General features: G+C 39.7%; 2 protein-coding genes across 2 annotated transcripts in view; one reads left to right on the top strand and one right to left on the bottom strand.

Moving 5' to 3' along the window:
* The window catches only part of atp5po (ATP synthase peripheral stalk subunit OSCP), a 35,275-nt gene extending 20,100 nt beyond the window's left edge, over nucleotides 1-15,175 (bottom strand). Inside the window, exon 1 of the mRNA XM_063050309.1 lies at nucleotides 15,074-15,175. Within this exon, the coding sequence (XP_062906379.1) occupies nucleotides 15,074-15,103 (30 nt within the window). The 5' untranslated portion in view covers nucleotides 15,104-15,175. The remainder of the gene's footprint in view (nucleotides 1-15,073) is intronic.
* A 118-nt stretch (nucleotides 15,176-15,293) lies between these two features.
* The window catches only part of mrps6 (mitochondrial ribosomal protein S6), a 110,979-nt gene continuing 108,277 nt past the window's right edge, over nucleotides 15,294-17,995 (top strand). Inside the window, exon 1 of the mRNA XM_063050305.1 lies at nucleotides 15,294-15,474. Coding sequence (XP_062906375.1) covers nucleotides 15,304-15,474 — 171 coding nt within the window. The 5' untranslated portion in view covers nucleotides 15,294-15,303. The remainder of the gene's footprint in view (nucleotides 15,475-17,995) is intronic.

Raw genomic sequence — 17,995 nt, 5'->3', positions numbered from 1 at the left:
ACAATGGAGTGTGGCATCAAAATACTTTGTAAATGATGAATTAATTAGGCTGTTCAAAAGTAGCTCATTATTATCCAACAAACCCTCCATCCTTTCACTCAATACATACGGTGAGCGATCTAAAGATCAGCTTTATGTACAACGTGGTGAAATGCATCATCTTGCGCCCGAGGATTGTGTTGGTGTGGTCCACAAGTGTTGCCAAGCTTCCGGTGCCAACATAGCATGCCTACAACTTATCAAACCCTAACCTGTACATCTTTGGACAGTGTAGGTGAAAAGCTGAGATTACTCAACCTCTACGACATGGTAGGCAATTAGAGAACAGATCCTTTATCCTTAACCCGTTTCAACAATTATCAATTTATGTAGAAGACCCACAAGAGAATGATCCATGCATTATCTATTTACAGATTTTTGGGAGTGCTGAAGAAGGCAGTTAAGCAGTGAACCTCCAGTGAAACAGCAGGGATTACCTCCAAATCATTACCTCTCATGTTTGCTAACAATCTTGGAAGTTCCAAAGAGAATATTTATAGGCACTCCACAGTACATCATACTTAAACTAGTCTAAGCACACAACAAACGCTATAAAAAATGATCAGCTGGTACTTTTCAAGTCTTTTAGATAATTACTAAAGATTACAGTACTGTGCAAGTCTTAGGCACCCTAGATATTTTTACATAAATTTTGTTTTACATGTTTATTTTTTGTCTTCTACATCAGTGTGTCAGTAGAAAAGAGCACATTTTAGTTTTCCAAACATTCGTTTTCCAGAAAATTAAATGTTACGGAGAATTTTTTGTATTCCGTTTTAGAAAGTAACGTTAAGTAATAGACCACTTTTCAAACAAAAATTTGATTACTTTGTAGATAGATTACTTTGCATGATTAAACAAAGATAACAAACAGGTTTTAATGATCAATGACGTAATGAGTTGCATGAACTAAACTGATCAACTGAAACAGAAATGGGTGTAGGACTGCTGTTTACTGGGCGAGGAGATTGAGTGTGTGTTGGAAGCAGTGGGTCGAGACGGCTGACTGGAAAATGGTGGAAAGAGAGAACATCAAGGAAAGTGCCAAGCTGTTGAAGGAAGTTTTTGGTAAGAGTGGAAGTGAACTAGAGATGAAGGTCGGCGGGAAAGAGGAACGGAATGGAAAGAGGAAGAAAAGAAAGCAGAGGTACGGGATATCAAACTCTGAGGAGTCAGCCGATGATCAAAACAGGACAGCAAGACAATAGAAAAAAGATGAGATTAAAGCAATTATAAAACTAGACGAAGATGGGGCATCTTTTGGTGATTGGAGCCTGATTCGTTTGACGAAGATGCTCAACAAAATTATAGGCGAGATTAAAAGAGCAAAGATTTTACAAAATGGATCACTATTAGTGATTTGTTGGGATAGTGCTCAGCAAGGCAAAGTGATAAGATTAAGTAAAATAAATGGCAAAGAAGTACAATGCTCAATACCCAACAATAGAAAGTGGACTAGAGGAGTTATTTTGGGGATATCAACAAAAGTTACTATGGATTAGATTAAACAGAACATAAAAGGAGCAAAAATTATTGAGGCCAAACGTTTGAAAGTTACAAGAAATGGGAAAAAGTGTGATAGTTTATCAGTAATGATTAACTTTGATGAAAAGAGATTGCCGACTAACGTTTACTTAGGGTATATGTGTTATGCGGTTAGAAAATATATACCACCGCCTTTAAGATGCTATAAATGCCAGAAATTCGGGCACATTGCGGCGGTCTGCAGAGGAAACAAAGATGTGGGAGATGTGCTGGAGAACATGAATATGGGAAATGTGAAGTGGGAGCCAGGCTGAAATGCTACAATTGTGGCGAGGAACACAGCGCAGCTTATCGAGGGTGCACTTATAGCAAGAAGGCGGCTGAGATACAATATATAAAAGTAACTCAAGGAATCAGTTATGCAAAGGCAGTGAAAGAATTTGCTGGAAAAAAGACTGTCAAGCAAACAAATACAGGGAATAATAAACTGGTGAATTGTGAAGGCTGTAATATGAAAAGTAAGGATACACTATTAACGAGGAGAAAGGATTTCATACTTTTTATGGTGGATGCAATTAATTGTTCAGCGCAAACAAGCAAAAGAACTGAGAAAATTAAAATTATAGTCAAGTCTGCAGAAAAGTATCTTGGTATTAAAGGGATTGGGTGGGAAGAAGTCAAACATATATAGATAGATAGATACATATACATACTTTATTGACCCGAGGGAAATTGGGTTTCATTACAGTTGCACCAACCAAGAATAGAGTATAAATATAGCAAAATAAAACCACAAATAATTAAATAATATATAAATTATGCCGGATGGAAATAAGTCCAGGACCAACCTATTGGCTCAGGGTGTCTGACCCTCCAAGGGAGGAGTTTTAAAATTTGATGGCCATAGGCAGGAATGACTTCCTATGACGCTCAGTGTTGCATCTCGGTGGAATGAGTCTCTGGCTGAATGTACTCCTGTGCCCAACCAGTACATTATGTAGTGGATGGGAGACATTGTCCAAGATGGCATGCAATTTGGACAGCATCCTCTTTTCAGAGACCACTGTCAGAGAGTCCAGTTCCATCCCCACAACATCACTGGTCTTACGAATGAGTTTGTTGATCCTGTTGGTGTCTGCTACCCTCAGCCTGCTGCCTCAGCACACAACAGCAAACATGATAGCACTGACCACCACAGACTCATAGAACATCCTCAGCATCGTCCGACAGATGTTATAGGACCTCAAGTCTCCTCAGGAAATAGAGACGGCTCTGACTCTTCTTGTAGACAGCCTCAGTGTTCTTTGACCAGTCCAGTTTATTGTCAATTCGTATCCCCAGGTATTTGTAATCCTCCACCATGTCCACACTGACGCCCTGGATGGAAACAGGGGTCACCGGTGCCTTAGCTCTCCTCAGGTCCACCACCAGCTCCTTAGTCTTTTTCACATTAAGCTGCAGATAATTCTGATCACACCATGTGACAAAGTTTCCCACCATAGCCCTGTACTCAGCCTCATCTCCCTTGCTGATGCATCCAACTATGGCATGCTGAGCGGAGGTTCCAACAGTTCACAGGCAGGGGAGATGGAATCTTAATGGCAGTATATTTATCGCAAATGGTCAAGAATTTAAGAAATATGTTTCAGAACTTAAGGAAAATCCTCAGATTTTCTGGTTGAAGCCTAGGGTGAATGTACAGAACTCCAACAACAAATATTCCGACAAGAACAACTGTGAGTTGGAAAGAGATTGGAAAATGGAGGAAATTATTACAAGGATACAAAAGGAAAAGGAATTTGTTGCAAAATGAATTATCTAAATTCAGATTTTAAAATGAAAACATGGAAACAAATGAAGAAGAACTCCGAGGTCTCAGTAAACAACTACAGGCTGCGATCCAAGAAAAGGAAAACCTGAAAAAGCAGATAGACTTGAAAAAAACAGCAATTTTAAAAGTATAACATGCGATAATTACTATTCTTTAACAAGACGATTCTAGTCTTACAAGTGATGTAGATGAAATCAATGTAATTGAGGTAATGCAATTACATGAAAACGTGACAAAATTAGGGAAGAATAGCAGTTTGCGGCATTATCTAAAGAGTGCATTAAGCATTTACGAGGAATTGCAACTACAGAGTGATGCTAATAGAGAACTGCAGGCTGAACTAGATTGTCTAAAGTAGAGAACTCCAGGACATATTTGGTTGGAACACCACAAGTCTAGCAGGTGGCGGTAATGCACCGAAAAACTGGTTGCCAACCGCCAGAAAACAAAAAAGTAGTAGAAGAAGAAGAAGAAGAAATGAGTGTAGAGGAATCAAACTGGGCGAAGGACAATCAAACTGAAAGGTGAGGGTGTGGCAGATGTGACAATTTAACTTTCAAATCATCAATTCTTACATCATGTCAAGATTAATCAGAGCAACAAGACACAAGGTGGTCATCCTACAACAGTAAGGTCTCTCTCTCCCAAGCAGAAATTTCACAGCAGACATGAGCTTCAAGATGTTCTGTCTAAGCTCCTCTGAAGAAGTACAAAGAAATGGGCAAGGTTGAGAACTGGAAACACAATGGCTGGTCATGGAAACTGAGTGTAGAAGATGAGACATACATCAAACTGATGTCCCTTCCAAACTGGAAGAAGTCCAGCACTGCTATCAGTTCTGAACTCACAGAAATCACTAGAACCCAAGTACACCCCTCTATAGTCCAGAGAAGTCTTGTCAGAAGAGGTCTTCATTTAAAAGTTGCTGCCAAAAGCCATTCTTCCAAAGTGGAAACAAAGCCAAGGGACTCATCTACACAGAAAAAAACACAAGGACTGGGGTGCTGAACAATAACAGCAAGTGCTCTGGATTGAAGAGTCAAAATTTGGAATTTTTGACTCATACAGGAGGCAGTTTGTACGCAGAAGAGTTGGAGAGCGTTACCTGGATGAGTGTCTGCAGTGAACAGTGAAGCACGGGAGAGGTTCCCTATAGGATTGAGGCTACATTTCCGCAAATGGAACTGGTAATTTGGTCAGAATTAATGGAAACATCAATGCTGAGTAGTACAAGCAGATTCTCATCCATCACGTAATACCATCAGGGAGGCCAATGATAGGTTCCAACTTCATTCTGCAGCACGACAATGACCTCAAACACATGGCCGTGGTCATAAAGAACCATCTTCAGTGAAAAGAACTGCAAGGAGTTCTGCAACAGGCCTCTACAGAGCTCTGATGTCAGCATCATCAAGGCTGTTTGGGATTACCTGGAGAGACAGGAACAAGCGAGATAGCCAAAGTCTGCAGAACTGCAGCAAGTTCTCAAAGAACATGCTACCAGCTGATTTTCTTATAAAAGTGCATGAAAGGTACCAACAGAATTGATGCAGTTTTAAAGGTAAAGGATGGCCACACCGAATTTTGATCGGATTTAGTTTATTTAGGAACTTTTCATTTCATTAGTTTTGAAAGCATATTCACTTCACAGAATTTTTTTTACATGTGCCTAAGACTTTTGCACAGTATGTCAAATTGACAGGACTGTAGAGACAAACTTTACGTCTTCTCATGACATGTTGTTTGATCTGCTACTTTTCAATACACGAAGGTCCAGTCTTGTATCATCAAAAGAATTGCTCCTGGAATGACTTTACATTTTGAGGCAGCCATTAGACTATTAGCTGGTAGACATACTATTCAAACTATTATGCTTAGCAGTCAGAAATAGGAGAATAAATTACTTATAATAATTTGGGATAACTAATCAAATAATTTATTTTTAAACCTAATTTTGTATGTAATTGAATAGTCCAGGCATCAGGTTATTTGATTTAAGTCACAGTGTCAATATTTAATGGCTGAGTTTTTGTGATTTGTAATGATAGTAAAGCCGTGAATATTCACCATCATTTCAGTTAAACTGACAGCAGTGTCTGATGTCCATACATGGAAAGTTATATACATAAATTCAAAAGCTAATGTTTCAGAAAGTGCAGTCTTGCTGCATTCTCCAATATAATCATCTGAAATCAAAATACTGACATGAACAAGATGTCATTTTTGAACTATTCTTGTTATACTTCAAAAACATGATGCTTTCTGAATAAAAGTTTTAAATGATGCACTTTGCCATATTCACAAGTCAGAAATTTCTCTGCCCAAAATCTACATTTTAAGTATATAGTAATTCCCTTACAAATATTTCAAAATATAATAGATTTAAAAAATATATATTCAAACTTTAATCTTAATCCAGTGCTATTCTACTCTTTACATTATAATAAAAACTTACAAAATTAAAAAAAGAAGGTAAACTGCCCCAAAACCGAATTTAGACAAATACTTAATATTGCATAACTATATTAATAAAAGGGGCAAGGATGATGTCTAAGAACAAGAATAAAAAGTCCGCTTCGAAGGCTGATAAACATAAAGAGATGCAGCAAGGCGACGGGCCTAGCTCTCCCACGGCAAGCCAGGATGGAGATAATGAGGGGGAATCGGTGACTCTGTCTTTGATTCTCGGAGAGATTCGCGAGTTCCGACAAGATAACAGCAAACAGCTGGAAGATATTAAAGGAGAAATAGTAAAAACTAACTCGCGGATAGATGAAGCCGAAGCGAGGATTGTGGGAATTGAAGAGAAGCTACAAAACGCCGAGGAAGTGATAGCAGAAATGCTGGAGCTACAAGACCAACTCCAGTGGAAACTAATAGATCAAGAAGGCCGCTCGAGAAGGGAAAATGTGAGGATCTACGGAGTTCCCGAAGGAACCGAAGGTAAACCCGGATTGATGATTCCCTTCATAGAGAAGCTGCTTAGAGAGAACCTTGATATACCGGCCGCAAAAGACCTACAGATAGAAAGGGCTCACCGCACGTTGGCACCACAGCCTCCGGCAGGCGCCCAGCCCAGATCGATTCTGATCAGATTTCTCAATTACAGAACGAAGGAAGAGGTGCTTAAAAGAGCATGGCAAAAGAAAGGTTTCATGTGGAACAACTGCAAAATCAGTTTAGACCACGACTACGCACCGGGGATTCTTGCCAGACGGAAGGAATATACGGAAACACAGAGAGTCCTGAAGGAAAACAACATCAGATTCCAGGCCCTGTATCCAGCTCGGCTGAGAGTCTTTTACGACGAAGGGACAAAAACTTATGCTACGGTGGAGAAGGCAACGTCGGACCTGGCGGACCGGGGACTACCTATTAAAGTTATCACCCAACCGGAGTTGCTACTGGAGAGGATTTGGCAGAAGTCGTGGCAGTTAGTGGGGCGAGGACGCTCCACTCGAACCAGAGTGTCAAACTACAAGGAAAAGCTGCAAATATTCAGACGCGAATGTACAGAGAATACAGATTAATTAAGAGAAATGACTGAAAAGAGTAAATCGGACTTAAAAGTAAAATGAAAACTGGTAACTGAAAATAAACTAGGCGGAATAACTTGAATGATAGCAATATGGTCGAGACATAAATAGGAGAAAATTCTCTATGATTATTCAAACTGTTGAGGGCCCTCTAACACAGGGTGAAGATAGAGGTTATCCCTCTGAACTGAGGCGGATCGGTGCTCAGGCCTCACTGTGGGAAGTCGGGGAAAATTTTCAAATGTTATACGTTCAGAAATGTCTAGGGTGTGGTTATATGTCTTGGTTTACTGTTGAGAAGGGATTGCTTACTGTTTGGTTAGAAAAGGAGAGTGCTTTTTTTCTACTAGAGAAAAATGCAAACTGAATTGGTAAAAATAATTTCCTATAATGTTAATGGGGTTTTGAATCCAATTAAAAGAAATAAGATTATGTCTAAATTGAAAAAAGAGAGGGCACAAATAGCTTTCCTCCAGGAAACACATATGAGCCAATCTGAACATGGAAAATTAAAAAGAATGGGCTTTATGCAAGTATTTTATTCATCATATAAATTGAGTCACAAAAGAGGGGTAGCTACTTTAATATCAAGTACACTTAATTATGAACATATTTCAGAGACTAGAGACAAAGAAGGACGGTTTGTAAAAATCACAGGAAGAATAGAAGGTACAGAAATAACATTGCTGAATGTTTATGCTCCTCCAGGTAGTGAATGGTCATTTTATAGACACATTTTTGACCTAATGGTCAGTTCTCGAGGGGCAGTAATTTGTGGAGGGGATTTTAATATTAGATTAAATCCTATATTAGATTCTTCAAGAATAGTTACTCAGAATAAACCTCTGACTCGGAAAGTGAATTCATTGATGGAGGAGTTGGGAATTATAGATGTCTGGAGGGAATTACACCCTACTAGTAAAGATTATACATATTACTCTTTCCCTCATTCAGCCTATTCAAGGATAGACTATTTCTTTATCTTTAATACAGATAGACTCAGGATAAAAAAACTGTAATATTGCAACAATTGATCTGTCGGATCATAGCCCAGTCTCTATGTCTCTAATCCTGGAAAGGAAAATGAGGAAAACACTATGGAGGCTAAACTCACATATTTTATCAAATCTGGAATAAATGGATTGAATATATAACCCCAATGCGAGCAGACTTTAGATGACTCTCCTAATGATTTATATTGCTCTTCTCATCAACACAGTAATATTGCTAACGTAAGCACCCCTAGTCTAAATGTTTGTTTTTTTTTGGAAAATAGAGAATTAACACAAGTAAAGGGAAAGATTTGGGAAAGGGATAAAAAAAAAGAAAAAATTAAGTAAATAAGTACATAGGGATTGGATAATTATGTCTGCGGGCAGGAACAAGCACGAACAAATTGGGATATAAACACCTACAATGGTTGGTATATAGGCTTGTATGCAACATTTTGGACCAGTGGAAATGGTCCAGAAGGGTTGTATGGAAACTATTATTACCATTTTTCTTAACAACTAATTTCATTACTTAACCTAATAGGTTAGATTTACCACAGTACATAATTATCTATTTAAATGTTTATTTTCCTTTTATATCATCTCAATGTCTACTTAAGAATGTATAAATAATTGTGGTTTTGTACATATAAAAAAATGGAAAAGGTTATATGTGTGAAAAAAGTACATGATAATTGTGAATTCCTTATCCAAATAAAAATAAAATTTAAAAAAAAACTTAGAAAATTAGCTAATACTGTACTTTTACTTCATGGTCTCTGTGAGAATTTAGCCAGAATTTAGAGAATTTATCACTCTTGCAAACACATGTAATTCCACTGACACAATACCTGAATGCAATTTAAGATGAAAAAGGAAAGTCATTGCACTACACAGGTCACCAGATTTTTGTGGACAGCTTTCTTTGAGGCCCAAAATAAATGCCTGCAGAATAATAATACTTCAATTTTCACAATATGATAAAATTAGTGTAAAATTATAAAATGTTTACAGTAGAGGAGGCAGCCATGCAGCTCATCATTTCTTTACTGCTTTTCTACCATGGCCTGTCTCTACGTACTCCCACCGCCAGCCCTCAGTTTGCAGTAAAGGTATTCTATCCCAGCCCTTTGCTCACATAAATGAGGATTACATGCAGGGATTTTGATCAATTTAACTGAGAATTTTTATTTGTGAATCACAAGCTGCTTTTTTCACAGTAGAGCCTTCCTCCCCCACCCCCCGAAAAAACAGGGAAAATTATAAAGCATGAAAAACTAAAATTCAAAACCTGAAGTGTCAGCAGTTCAAAAGTATTCATTCCCCATTTGGTCAGTAGTCAGTTGAACCACCTCTCGCAGCTATTACAGCCAGAAGTCTTTTGGATAAGTCTCTATTAGCTTTGCACAATGTGATGATGCAAGATTTGCCCATTCCTCCTTGCAGAATCGCTCAAGCAGTGCCAGGTTAGTTGGGGAGTGGCAATGGAGATCAGTCCTGAGGTCTTATCATAGATGGTTGATCGGGATAAGGTCAGGACTACGAGTAGGTCACTCAAGGACATCAATTTACTTCATCTGAAGTCACTCCGTGGTTGCTCTGGCAGTGTGCTTTGGGTTGTCGCCTTACTGAAAGACAAACTTTTTCCCAGTTTAAGCTTTCTGGCAGAGGCGAGCAGATTTTTAATCCATGATATCTCTGTATTTATTAGCATTCATCTTCCCATCAGCCCTGGCCAGATTTCCAGTCCCTGCTGTTGAAAAGCATCCTCACTGTGTGATGCTTCCTCCACCATACTTTACAATAGTGATGGTATTACCTGGCTGATGCGCAGTGTTAGATTTATGCCACACATACTGCTTAGTGCTATGGTCAAAAAGTTTCAATTTAGTCTCATTCAACCACAAGAACTTCTTCCACATCTTTACAGTGACAGTTTGCAAAATCTTTACAGGCAAGGATATGCTTTTTTTTAGCCAGGGCTTCTTCCTTGCTACTCTTTCACAAATATATTTTTTGTGAACGGCCTTAAGAGATTGTGGAGCCATGAACTTCATCCCCAGTTGCAGCCACTGACTTCTGCAGCTAACTTAAAGTGACTGCTGGCATCACAGTAGCCTCTCTTACAAGTGCCATTCTTCTCTGGCGACTAACTTTAAAGGGATGGCCTGACCTAGGTAGTGTGGCCGTGATTTCATATTTTTTCAATTTTCATGATGGACTGTACTGAGCTACAAGACATGTCCAGTGCCTTTAAGATGGTCTTTTACCTTGTGCTTCTCTATTATCATCTCCCGAAATTGTCTTGAATGCCCCTTTGTCTTCATTTTGGTTTGGTCTATTGAAAATCTACCATAATGTTGGGCCTTACTGAGAGAAGGGGTACTTATTCTTGTGAATTCACTGAAAAAAGGTGACCCTTCAATTTTCAACATCGACAAATTGGGTAAATTGGTAAGGTAAAGTACAATATTTTACAAAGGTGATTAATTCATTTTTAGCCTTACAATTTTGGCTTTTAATTTTTAGTAAATTGTTGACAGGTTTTGAAATTTTTCTTTTGATTTGACATGATGCACAATATTTTGTAGATTAGCTGAAAAAGATCCAACTTTAATATATTTTAAAATTTAGAAATGAGGCAGTAAAATGTGAAAATATTTGTGGGGGCTGAATATTTCTACAAGGCTCTGTCTAACTTTACCAAATATTCTTCACTACATATTCATCAAATGCTTTCTTCAAGGCCACAAAGGAAGCAACCTCCACCACATTTGCAGGTGCAGCATTCCATGTTCCAACCACAAGGAACATAAAAAATGTTCTCCCTCAAGTCACACTTCATTCTCTTCCTTTATTTTAGATCTGTGATCTCTAGTGCTTGGCCACTCTACCTAAGAAAACAGCCTTGCATGACCTTCCTCTGCCAGGCCCCTTATATTTTTATGAAAACAAGGAAGTAATGCTGAGGCTTTATAAGGCCTCATTTGGAGTACTGTGAGCAGTTCTGGGCCCCTTACTGAACAAGGATGTGCTGACATTGGAGACGGTTCAGAGGAGGTTCACGAGAATGATTATGGGAATGAAAGGGTTAATATAGGAGTATTTGATTGCTCTGGGCCTGTACTTGGTGGAATTTAGAAGACTTGAGGCGAGGGGAGAATCTACTGAATGATGAAAGGCCTTGATAGAGTGGACATGGAGAGGATGTTTCCTATAGTGGAGGAGTCGAGGACCAGAGGATAGAGAACCGTCCATTTAGAACGGAGATGAGGAGGAATTTCTTTAACCAGAGGTTGGTGAATCTGTGGCATTCATGTCATTGGGTGTACTTAAAGCAGAGGCTGATAGGTTCTTAATTAGTCAGGGTGTGAAAGGTTACGGACAGAAGTCCAGGAGAATGGGGTTGAGAGGGAAAATGGATCAGCCATGAGGAACTGGTGGAGCAGACTGGATGGCCTCATTCAGTGTTTTATTAAGATTTAGCACAACTTTCCTGTTCTTTATATGCTCTCTCTCTATTGATAAAGAGCAGAATTAAATGTTTTCCTGCTGCCATGCCACTTTCAGTGTTTAGTACATACATACCTCTTGCACCCCTTTTAGCGTGCTATTTTTTGTTCTATATTGACTCTCTACACCCTTCTTACCAAAATCCATTCATGTCCTATATCTCTGTAATAAAGTTCCATCTGCCCATTCCACCAACCTGCTTTTATCCTGTGTAATTACTGCATCCTTAATGATGTCAAAGCTAGGAGGTGTCAGTAGGGATAATCTCCCACTACCTACTAAATGCTCCCAATGGTATTTGTCTCAAATAGCCTCTGACAACCAAGTCCAGCTCCTGGTCTTCATGTGTGACTTTGCTACTAAACCCGGTGGAACTGTTTCTACTGACAGGAGAAGAGGCATGGGCAGATGGGGCTCATCAGCCAAGGTTGGCGGCTTATCTAGGAGAAGAAAAACTTTGATCTCAAACCTCCATTGCCTAGTGGCCACATGCACTCAATAGGAAAGCTTTGGGAGTAAACCCGGAGGAAAAATCTGGAGCTGGAGTCCCTAAGGCAGTCCTACATTGAGTTCAAGCCTGACTGATAACTCCTGCAACACCACTGGTACCATCTGTACCGATCGCTGCCATTTCTTTGGATTCATCGGCTGTGTGGAGATGGAGAGCCTGCTATATGGGCATCAGCTTGCTCTCCGCATCGTGGCAACTGCGCATGTGGCTGATTGATTGCCTGCTGAATCAAAAGGGCCTCCTTTATGCAGAAGGCTCTTTTCGTGCAGGTTTTTGTGTGTGCACGTTTTCAACATGGTGGGCCAGGTCCATTTCTCCTGTGCTCTTTGTTGCCAATGTGTATAGTGCTTTGCACGACCCAGTAAAAATACTTAATCCTACTAATCCATTGTTGTTACCTCTCCGCGCATGCATGACACCCTTGAAATATTTGAGATCTCAGCTGCGAGGAAATGTTTCCTATCTATCCTATCAATGCTTCAGTCTGGTTAGGTAGAATCTCCAGCAAGCTCTGCTGACCATCTGTGATTAATCCCTGCCTTTTCAAGTGTAAAAACTGAGACACTGCCTCAAGGAAGCGGTCAATGCTTCTGGTCAAGATGGTGTCGAGCTGCAGTCTCCAGTGAGGTCGCGGCTCAGACTTAGTGGTCTTTTCCATTTGTAGGGATGGTCTTCGGCACAGAGAGGGGAGTTACAGTTTAGGGACAACTTCAACATAACATCCCAAACTCCTGTTCTCAGTATAATCCACTAAAAGCTCTCTTTACAACCCTATCTACCTATGATGCCACTTTCAAGGAAAGCTACTTCCTACAACCACCAGGTTCTTGAACCAACGTGCACAACCCTAATACTAGTTATAGAATCATAGAGTAATACAGCACAGAAACAGTCCCTTTGCCCCAACTCAGGCAGTACGGTAGCATAGCAGCTAGCGTAATGCTTTGCAGCACTAGCGATTGCTGTCCGTACGTTCTCCACATGACCATGTGGGTTTCCTCTTACATTCCAAAGACACAAGGGTGGCCTAAAGATGCAAAGGTTAGTAAATTGTGGTCATGCTATGTTGGTACCTGAAACGTGACGACTCTTGCAGGCTGCCCCCGGCATATCCTCGGACTGTATTGGTTGTTGACACAAATGATGCATTTCGCTGTGAACATAATATGCTAATCTTTTTTTAAACTACTCCGTGTCAATCACAGCATCCTCCCTGCTACTCACAGATGTCCCCACTTGGCCTGTAACCTGCCATGCCCTTTCCCTATACATGTACACTTGATACGTTCCATGTACCTATCCAAATGCCTTTTAAAAATTGCAATTGCACACAACTTGACCACTTCCTCTGCCAGCTTATTTATTTTCTCTTCTCTCCTTTCCCATCAGGCAGAAGATACAAAAGGCTGAAAGTACAGCCCACCAAGCTCAAGGACAGCTTCTACCCAACTGTTATCAGACACTTGAATGGATCTTTTGTGCTGCTGGAGCTGACAGTCCCATGGGAAGATAGCTTGGAGAAGGCCTTTGAAAGGAGCTCTCCAAGTATGCAGGACTGGTCAGCAACTGTTAGCAGGCTGGATGGAGAGCGAGGTGTCTCCCAGTGGAGGTTGGTTGTAGGGGATTCGCAGCCCGTTCCTTAGTTAGAGCCTTCAGCATTTTGGGCATCGAGGGAGAGAGGAAGAGAAGAGCCATCCGCAGTACCACCGATGCGGCAGAGAGGGCCTCAAGATGGCTGTGGCTCAAAAGAGGGGAGACATGGAGTCATAAGTAGCTAGCCATCTGGACACAAGCTGGAGTCTGATCAGCCTGGCTGGGTCACCTGGAGGAGATTGTATGATGTCAAAAGACCCGAAACACCCGATGATTCCAGGAACATCACTGAAGATGTGTCCAGAAGCATCAGTAGATGTATGTACTCAGAGTGAAAAGATAGGCCCTTGACCTCAAAATCTACCACATTATGATCTTGCACTTTATTAGTTACCTACACTGCACTTTCTCTGTATCTTTTATGTTTTACTCTGCATTATTATTATTCTTTCACCTGTTTTACGTCACTGCAGAGTAATGATCTGATCTGTATGAATAATGTGCAAGACAACCTATTTGTTGTATCTTGGAACATGCAACAATAATAAACCAAAATCGTCAGCAATGTTAACACTAAAGACCACTTCTGCCACCTCTATGAACTTGTCTCTGATTGTAGAAAACAAGGCATTAATGCAAAAAAGTATTTTTTCATTTTTTGTTGCTTGTATAATTTATGTATGTATTTATTCTATATGTTGTCTGTACCTAATGCTACAATACTGCTGCAAGCAATGTTTCATTGTACTTCTATTTCACCATAGCTGTGGACATGACAATGAACTCCACTTGACTTAATTTGATTCTGTCCCTTTCTCTCCCCTCCTCCCCCAAATAGGCCTTTAATTTGTTGGCTTATTCCTGTTACCTATGTTTATAGTTTTCCATTTATCTGACCTCACCTGTGGCCAAAGATTTAACATTTTTTCCAGGATCCTAAGGAATCTCATAGCTTGTCTTGCAAAACAGCCTGGAACACATCTCATCAAGCCCTGAGGATCAGTGCTCATCTGCAAATAGGTAGCCCATCGTCCTGTAACTGTGCCCCAAGGTTCCACGTAATTTCACCCAGCTAATGTCCCTCAGAATCTTAATATGTTTCAATCAGATCACATCTCATTCCTCAATATTGCAGTGAGTAAGATCCAACCTAATTAATTTTCCTTGATCTGTCAATGGCTTCATTAGAAGAGTCACTCTAGGAGAAGTTAAAATATACTTGCATTGTACTAAGAAAGGCATAACAATTAAATAAGTGGCTACCAAGAAATAACTCAGGCAAGTAATAGTGAATTCTTAAATGTCAAAGAAATTTAGTTGCGAATTCCTTTACAGTTTCAAAGCTGGAAAATCCGAATTTGACAAAAATCAAGACGACTCGTGCATAATAACCAACATCACATTCCCACACAACTACACATCATGACATTCAAGTGACTAGTGGAGTAAATTGAGCGTTATTCAGAGCAAAGAGATTCAATCCAAATAGAAGAAGCTGCAGAACATTTAACAATCCAGGTTACATGCTCAAACTGTTAACATTAATTTAACTAAACCCTATTCCCCCTTTCACCTTCAGGCCTAATCTGGCCGGTGCCGCCATCTTCTTCTTCTGATGGAGGTCAACCCAAGGCCGGAGAACGACTACTACGCATGCGTAGGTAGCTTCTGTGGATTCTGGGACTTGTAGGAAAATGGAGCAGAGTGGCCGCGGAAGCGTATATTCTGTGATCTCTTGACTACAACGTCCGGAAGGCATTGCGAGGCAAGAATTGGTGGAGACAACCTGGGGCGCTGCCGGAAATGAGACCTGTTTTTTTGGACTTAATATTCTGGGTGTTTTCTGCTTCTCTTCGTGAAAGCTCATTCTATCGAGGAACTTACGTGATGTCTTTAGAATACTTATGCAAAAATAGAAAGCTGCACTTGCAGAAACTTGACATAAGAGCACAAAATTCTGGAAATAGCAGCCAGGTCAGTGACTATTTCTAAAGAGAGTCATCCTGCAGTGTTAACTCTTGTTTCTCTTTGTATAGATGTGTCTGACCTGCTGAGTATTTCCAGCATTTTGTTTTCTTCAGTAAACCAATATCATTATTTTTAATGTGTTTGTAATTTATTAAAAGTGGGAGAACACATCTATTTGCAGTTTGATGGTAGTCATTTGCGAAGACAAAATAAGTAAGAATAGGCCAAGGCCCTTCCGATTTATAGGCCTGTACCACCATTCAACATGGCTGATCTACTTCATAGCAATGCTGTAGCTGGCTATGAAGAAATGATTTGCTACAATTGTAACTTTAAGACGCAAAGATGGTAGAAAAGCGGTCTAACTTCTCCCCTCAGTCCTAAAGGGCCTAAGTGAGAAACCTATAGCCTAGAAGTTGCGGCTACTAGCCTAAGTGGCCCTTAAAGTGTTCATGAAGTATGTCTTCATGAAGTCACTTTCAGGAACCAGTCTGCTGAACCTATGCTACACTCCCTTCACGACAAGTACATTTTTCTTTCTATTGGAAACCAAAATTTCACACAATATGTTACAGATGTGGCCCTATATAGTTGCACCCCGCCCCCCCCCCGCCGTACTCAAACCTTCTTGCAACTAAGGCCAAAAGTGTGTGGTTTTCTTAATTTTCAGCGACTGTGCAGATTCATCCACATCCCCTTTTGAACTCAAACGTTTCCCAACTTACATTCCTTTCAAAAATAGAACTAGGATTGTTGTTTTTCTCCCCTGTAGAATTTGGGAATGTTCCTTTTTTACAAACTCCATGTACTAATCTTGTCTATATCTATTTGAATAGACTTAGCAAGTAAGTCACATATTGAGTTTAATGGTTTGTAGTATAGGAGTTCTGTTTTTAAAATATTTATCTAGTGGCATGAACATAGTAAAGCATGATGTTTTATCAGACAAAATTTGACACAGTAATGCAGGAAATTTTAGAGCAGATGTTGTAGGTTTTAATATGTGTCTTTATGAAGCCCCTTTAAAGACATGACAAACAATTTTTTTTACTCAGAGGGTTATGAGTCTTTAGAACTCTCAGTCTCACTCACATATGGTACAAGAAGAGCTTTTGAATATAGGTGAAGATTCTTAATAAGCCACATAAAGAAAGGCAGGAACGTGGAGTTCAGGTTAAAGTCAGCTCAGCTGTCATATTGAGAAAAGAGGAACCAGTCTGAGGGGCCCAGTGACCTACATCTTAATTTGTACCTTCGCATGTCTTAAATGTTGAAAGAGGAAGCTATAAATGTTTAAGGAGCAGATTCTAGAATATAGGCCTTCAACATCAAAGGCACAACTGCTGAATATTGAGAGAATTATGTGGGAAATATTGGCAGGAATTAGATATATAGCTATGTTTTTTTTAGATTGCAAAAGATACTTGGGTAGGAAAGGGTAAGGTTGTGGAAGAGTGATTTTAAACCAAATGCAGGTGATTTGCTTAATGTGTTTCCGTAACAGTAAATGGTTAGAACATGTCTGATGGATAATGGAGCACCATTTGTATTATGCAGGCTGTATCAGCGATGGTGTGATTGCAACCCCGAAAAACTTGTTTGAAGGTGTACTTTGAAAGCAGCTAAAGCCAGTTCTGATATAACACAACTTTCTATTATGAGAGTCTTTTAGGAACATCAATATAGTGTTACTGTAGAACTACCTGTACAGGTTGCTTTTCTCAGAGTCAGTGGAGGTCACTGATTAATGAATAATTTGCACTTGGTACAGGAAACACCCTTTACTGATGGATAGAAATCTGATCAGGAGTATTTTAAAGGTAACAAAGACACATGCATATTTTGACAGCAGGTCTTGGCTGGGGTAGATTCTGGCAATTTTTAGGAGGTGAGCAACTGCATGCACTTCTCTCTCCAAAGTTGCCTTCTGACCTGCTATGTCCAGCACATTTTTGTAATCTCGGCAGGGTATATTGTTCTTTGAGGAGGTGCTTTGCAGATTTAGTATCTGGAGTGAGAGGTTAAGTTATGCAGAAATTGAATCAATCAAGGTTTTATTTCATGGAAGTTAGAAGGTAGAGTGATTGGATTTAAGTTTTTTTTTAAAAAAGTGTACTATTTTCTCTGGTGAAATAAGAGACTGCTACTACTTGCAAATGGTAATATGAATTTAAAACATGTTTGCAGGCAGCAATTTATGCTGAATGCACATCTGAGTCGATTGCTTTCTGATATCAAAGTATTAAGTGGCAGAGATCCCTGACTGGTCAGGGCATGAAGGGATACAGAGAGAAGGCAATATATTGGGGCTTAGAGGAAAAGTGAATCACCCATGATGAAATGGCAGAGCAGACTCAATGGGCCAAATGCCTAATTTTGCTCCTATGCTTTATGGTCTTATGGGGGAAAAGGTCTAGTCATTTATGACCTTATTTAATTGACCGAGTTACTAAATAACCTTGTCTATTTCTAATGTTCCTACCTTCCAAAACTAATCCCTCCTGTTAAAAAAAATCAGCCATTCTTT

Source organism: Mobula hypostoma, chromosome 6, assembly GCF_963921235.1.
Source record: "Mobula hypostoma chromosome 6, sMobHyp1.1, whole genome shotgun sequence".
NCBI lineage: Eukaryota > Metazoa > Chordata > Chondrichthyes > Myliobatiformes > Myliobatidae > Mobula > Mobula hypostoma.
This window is presented reverse-complemented; position numbering and strand designations above follow the sequence as displayed.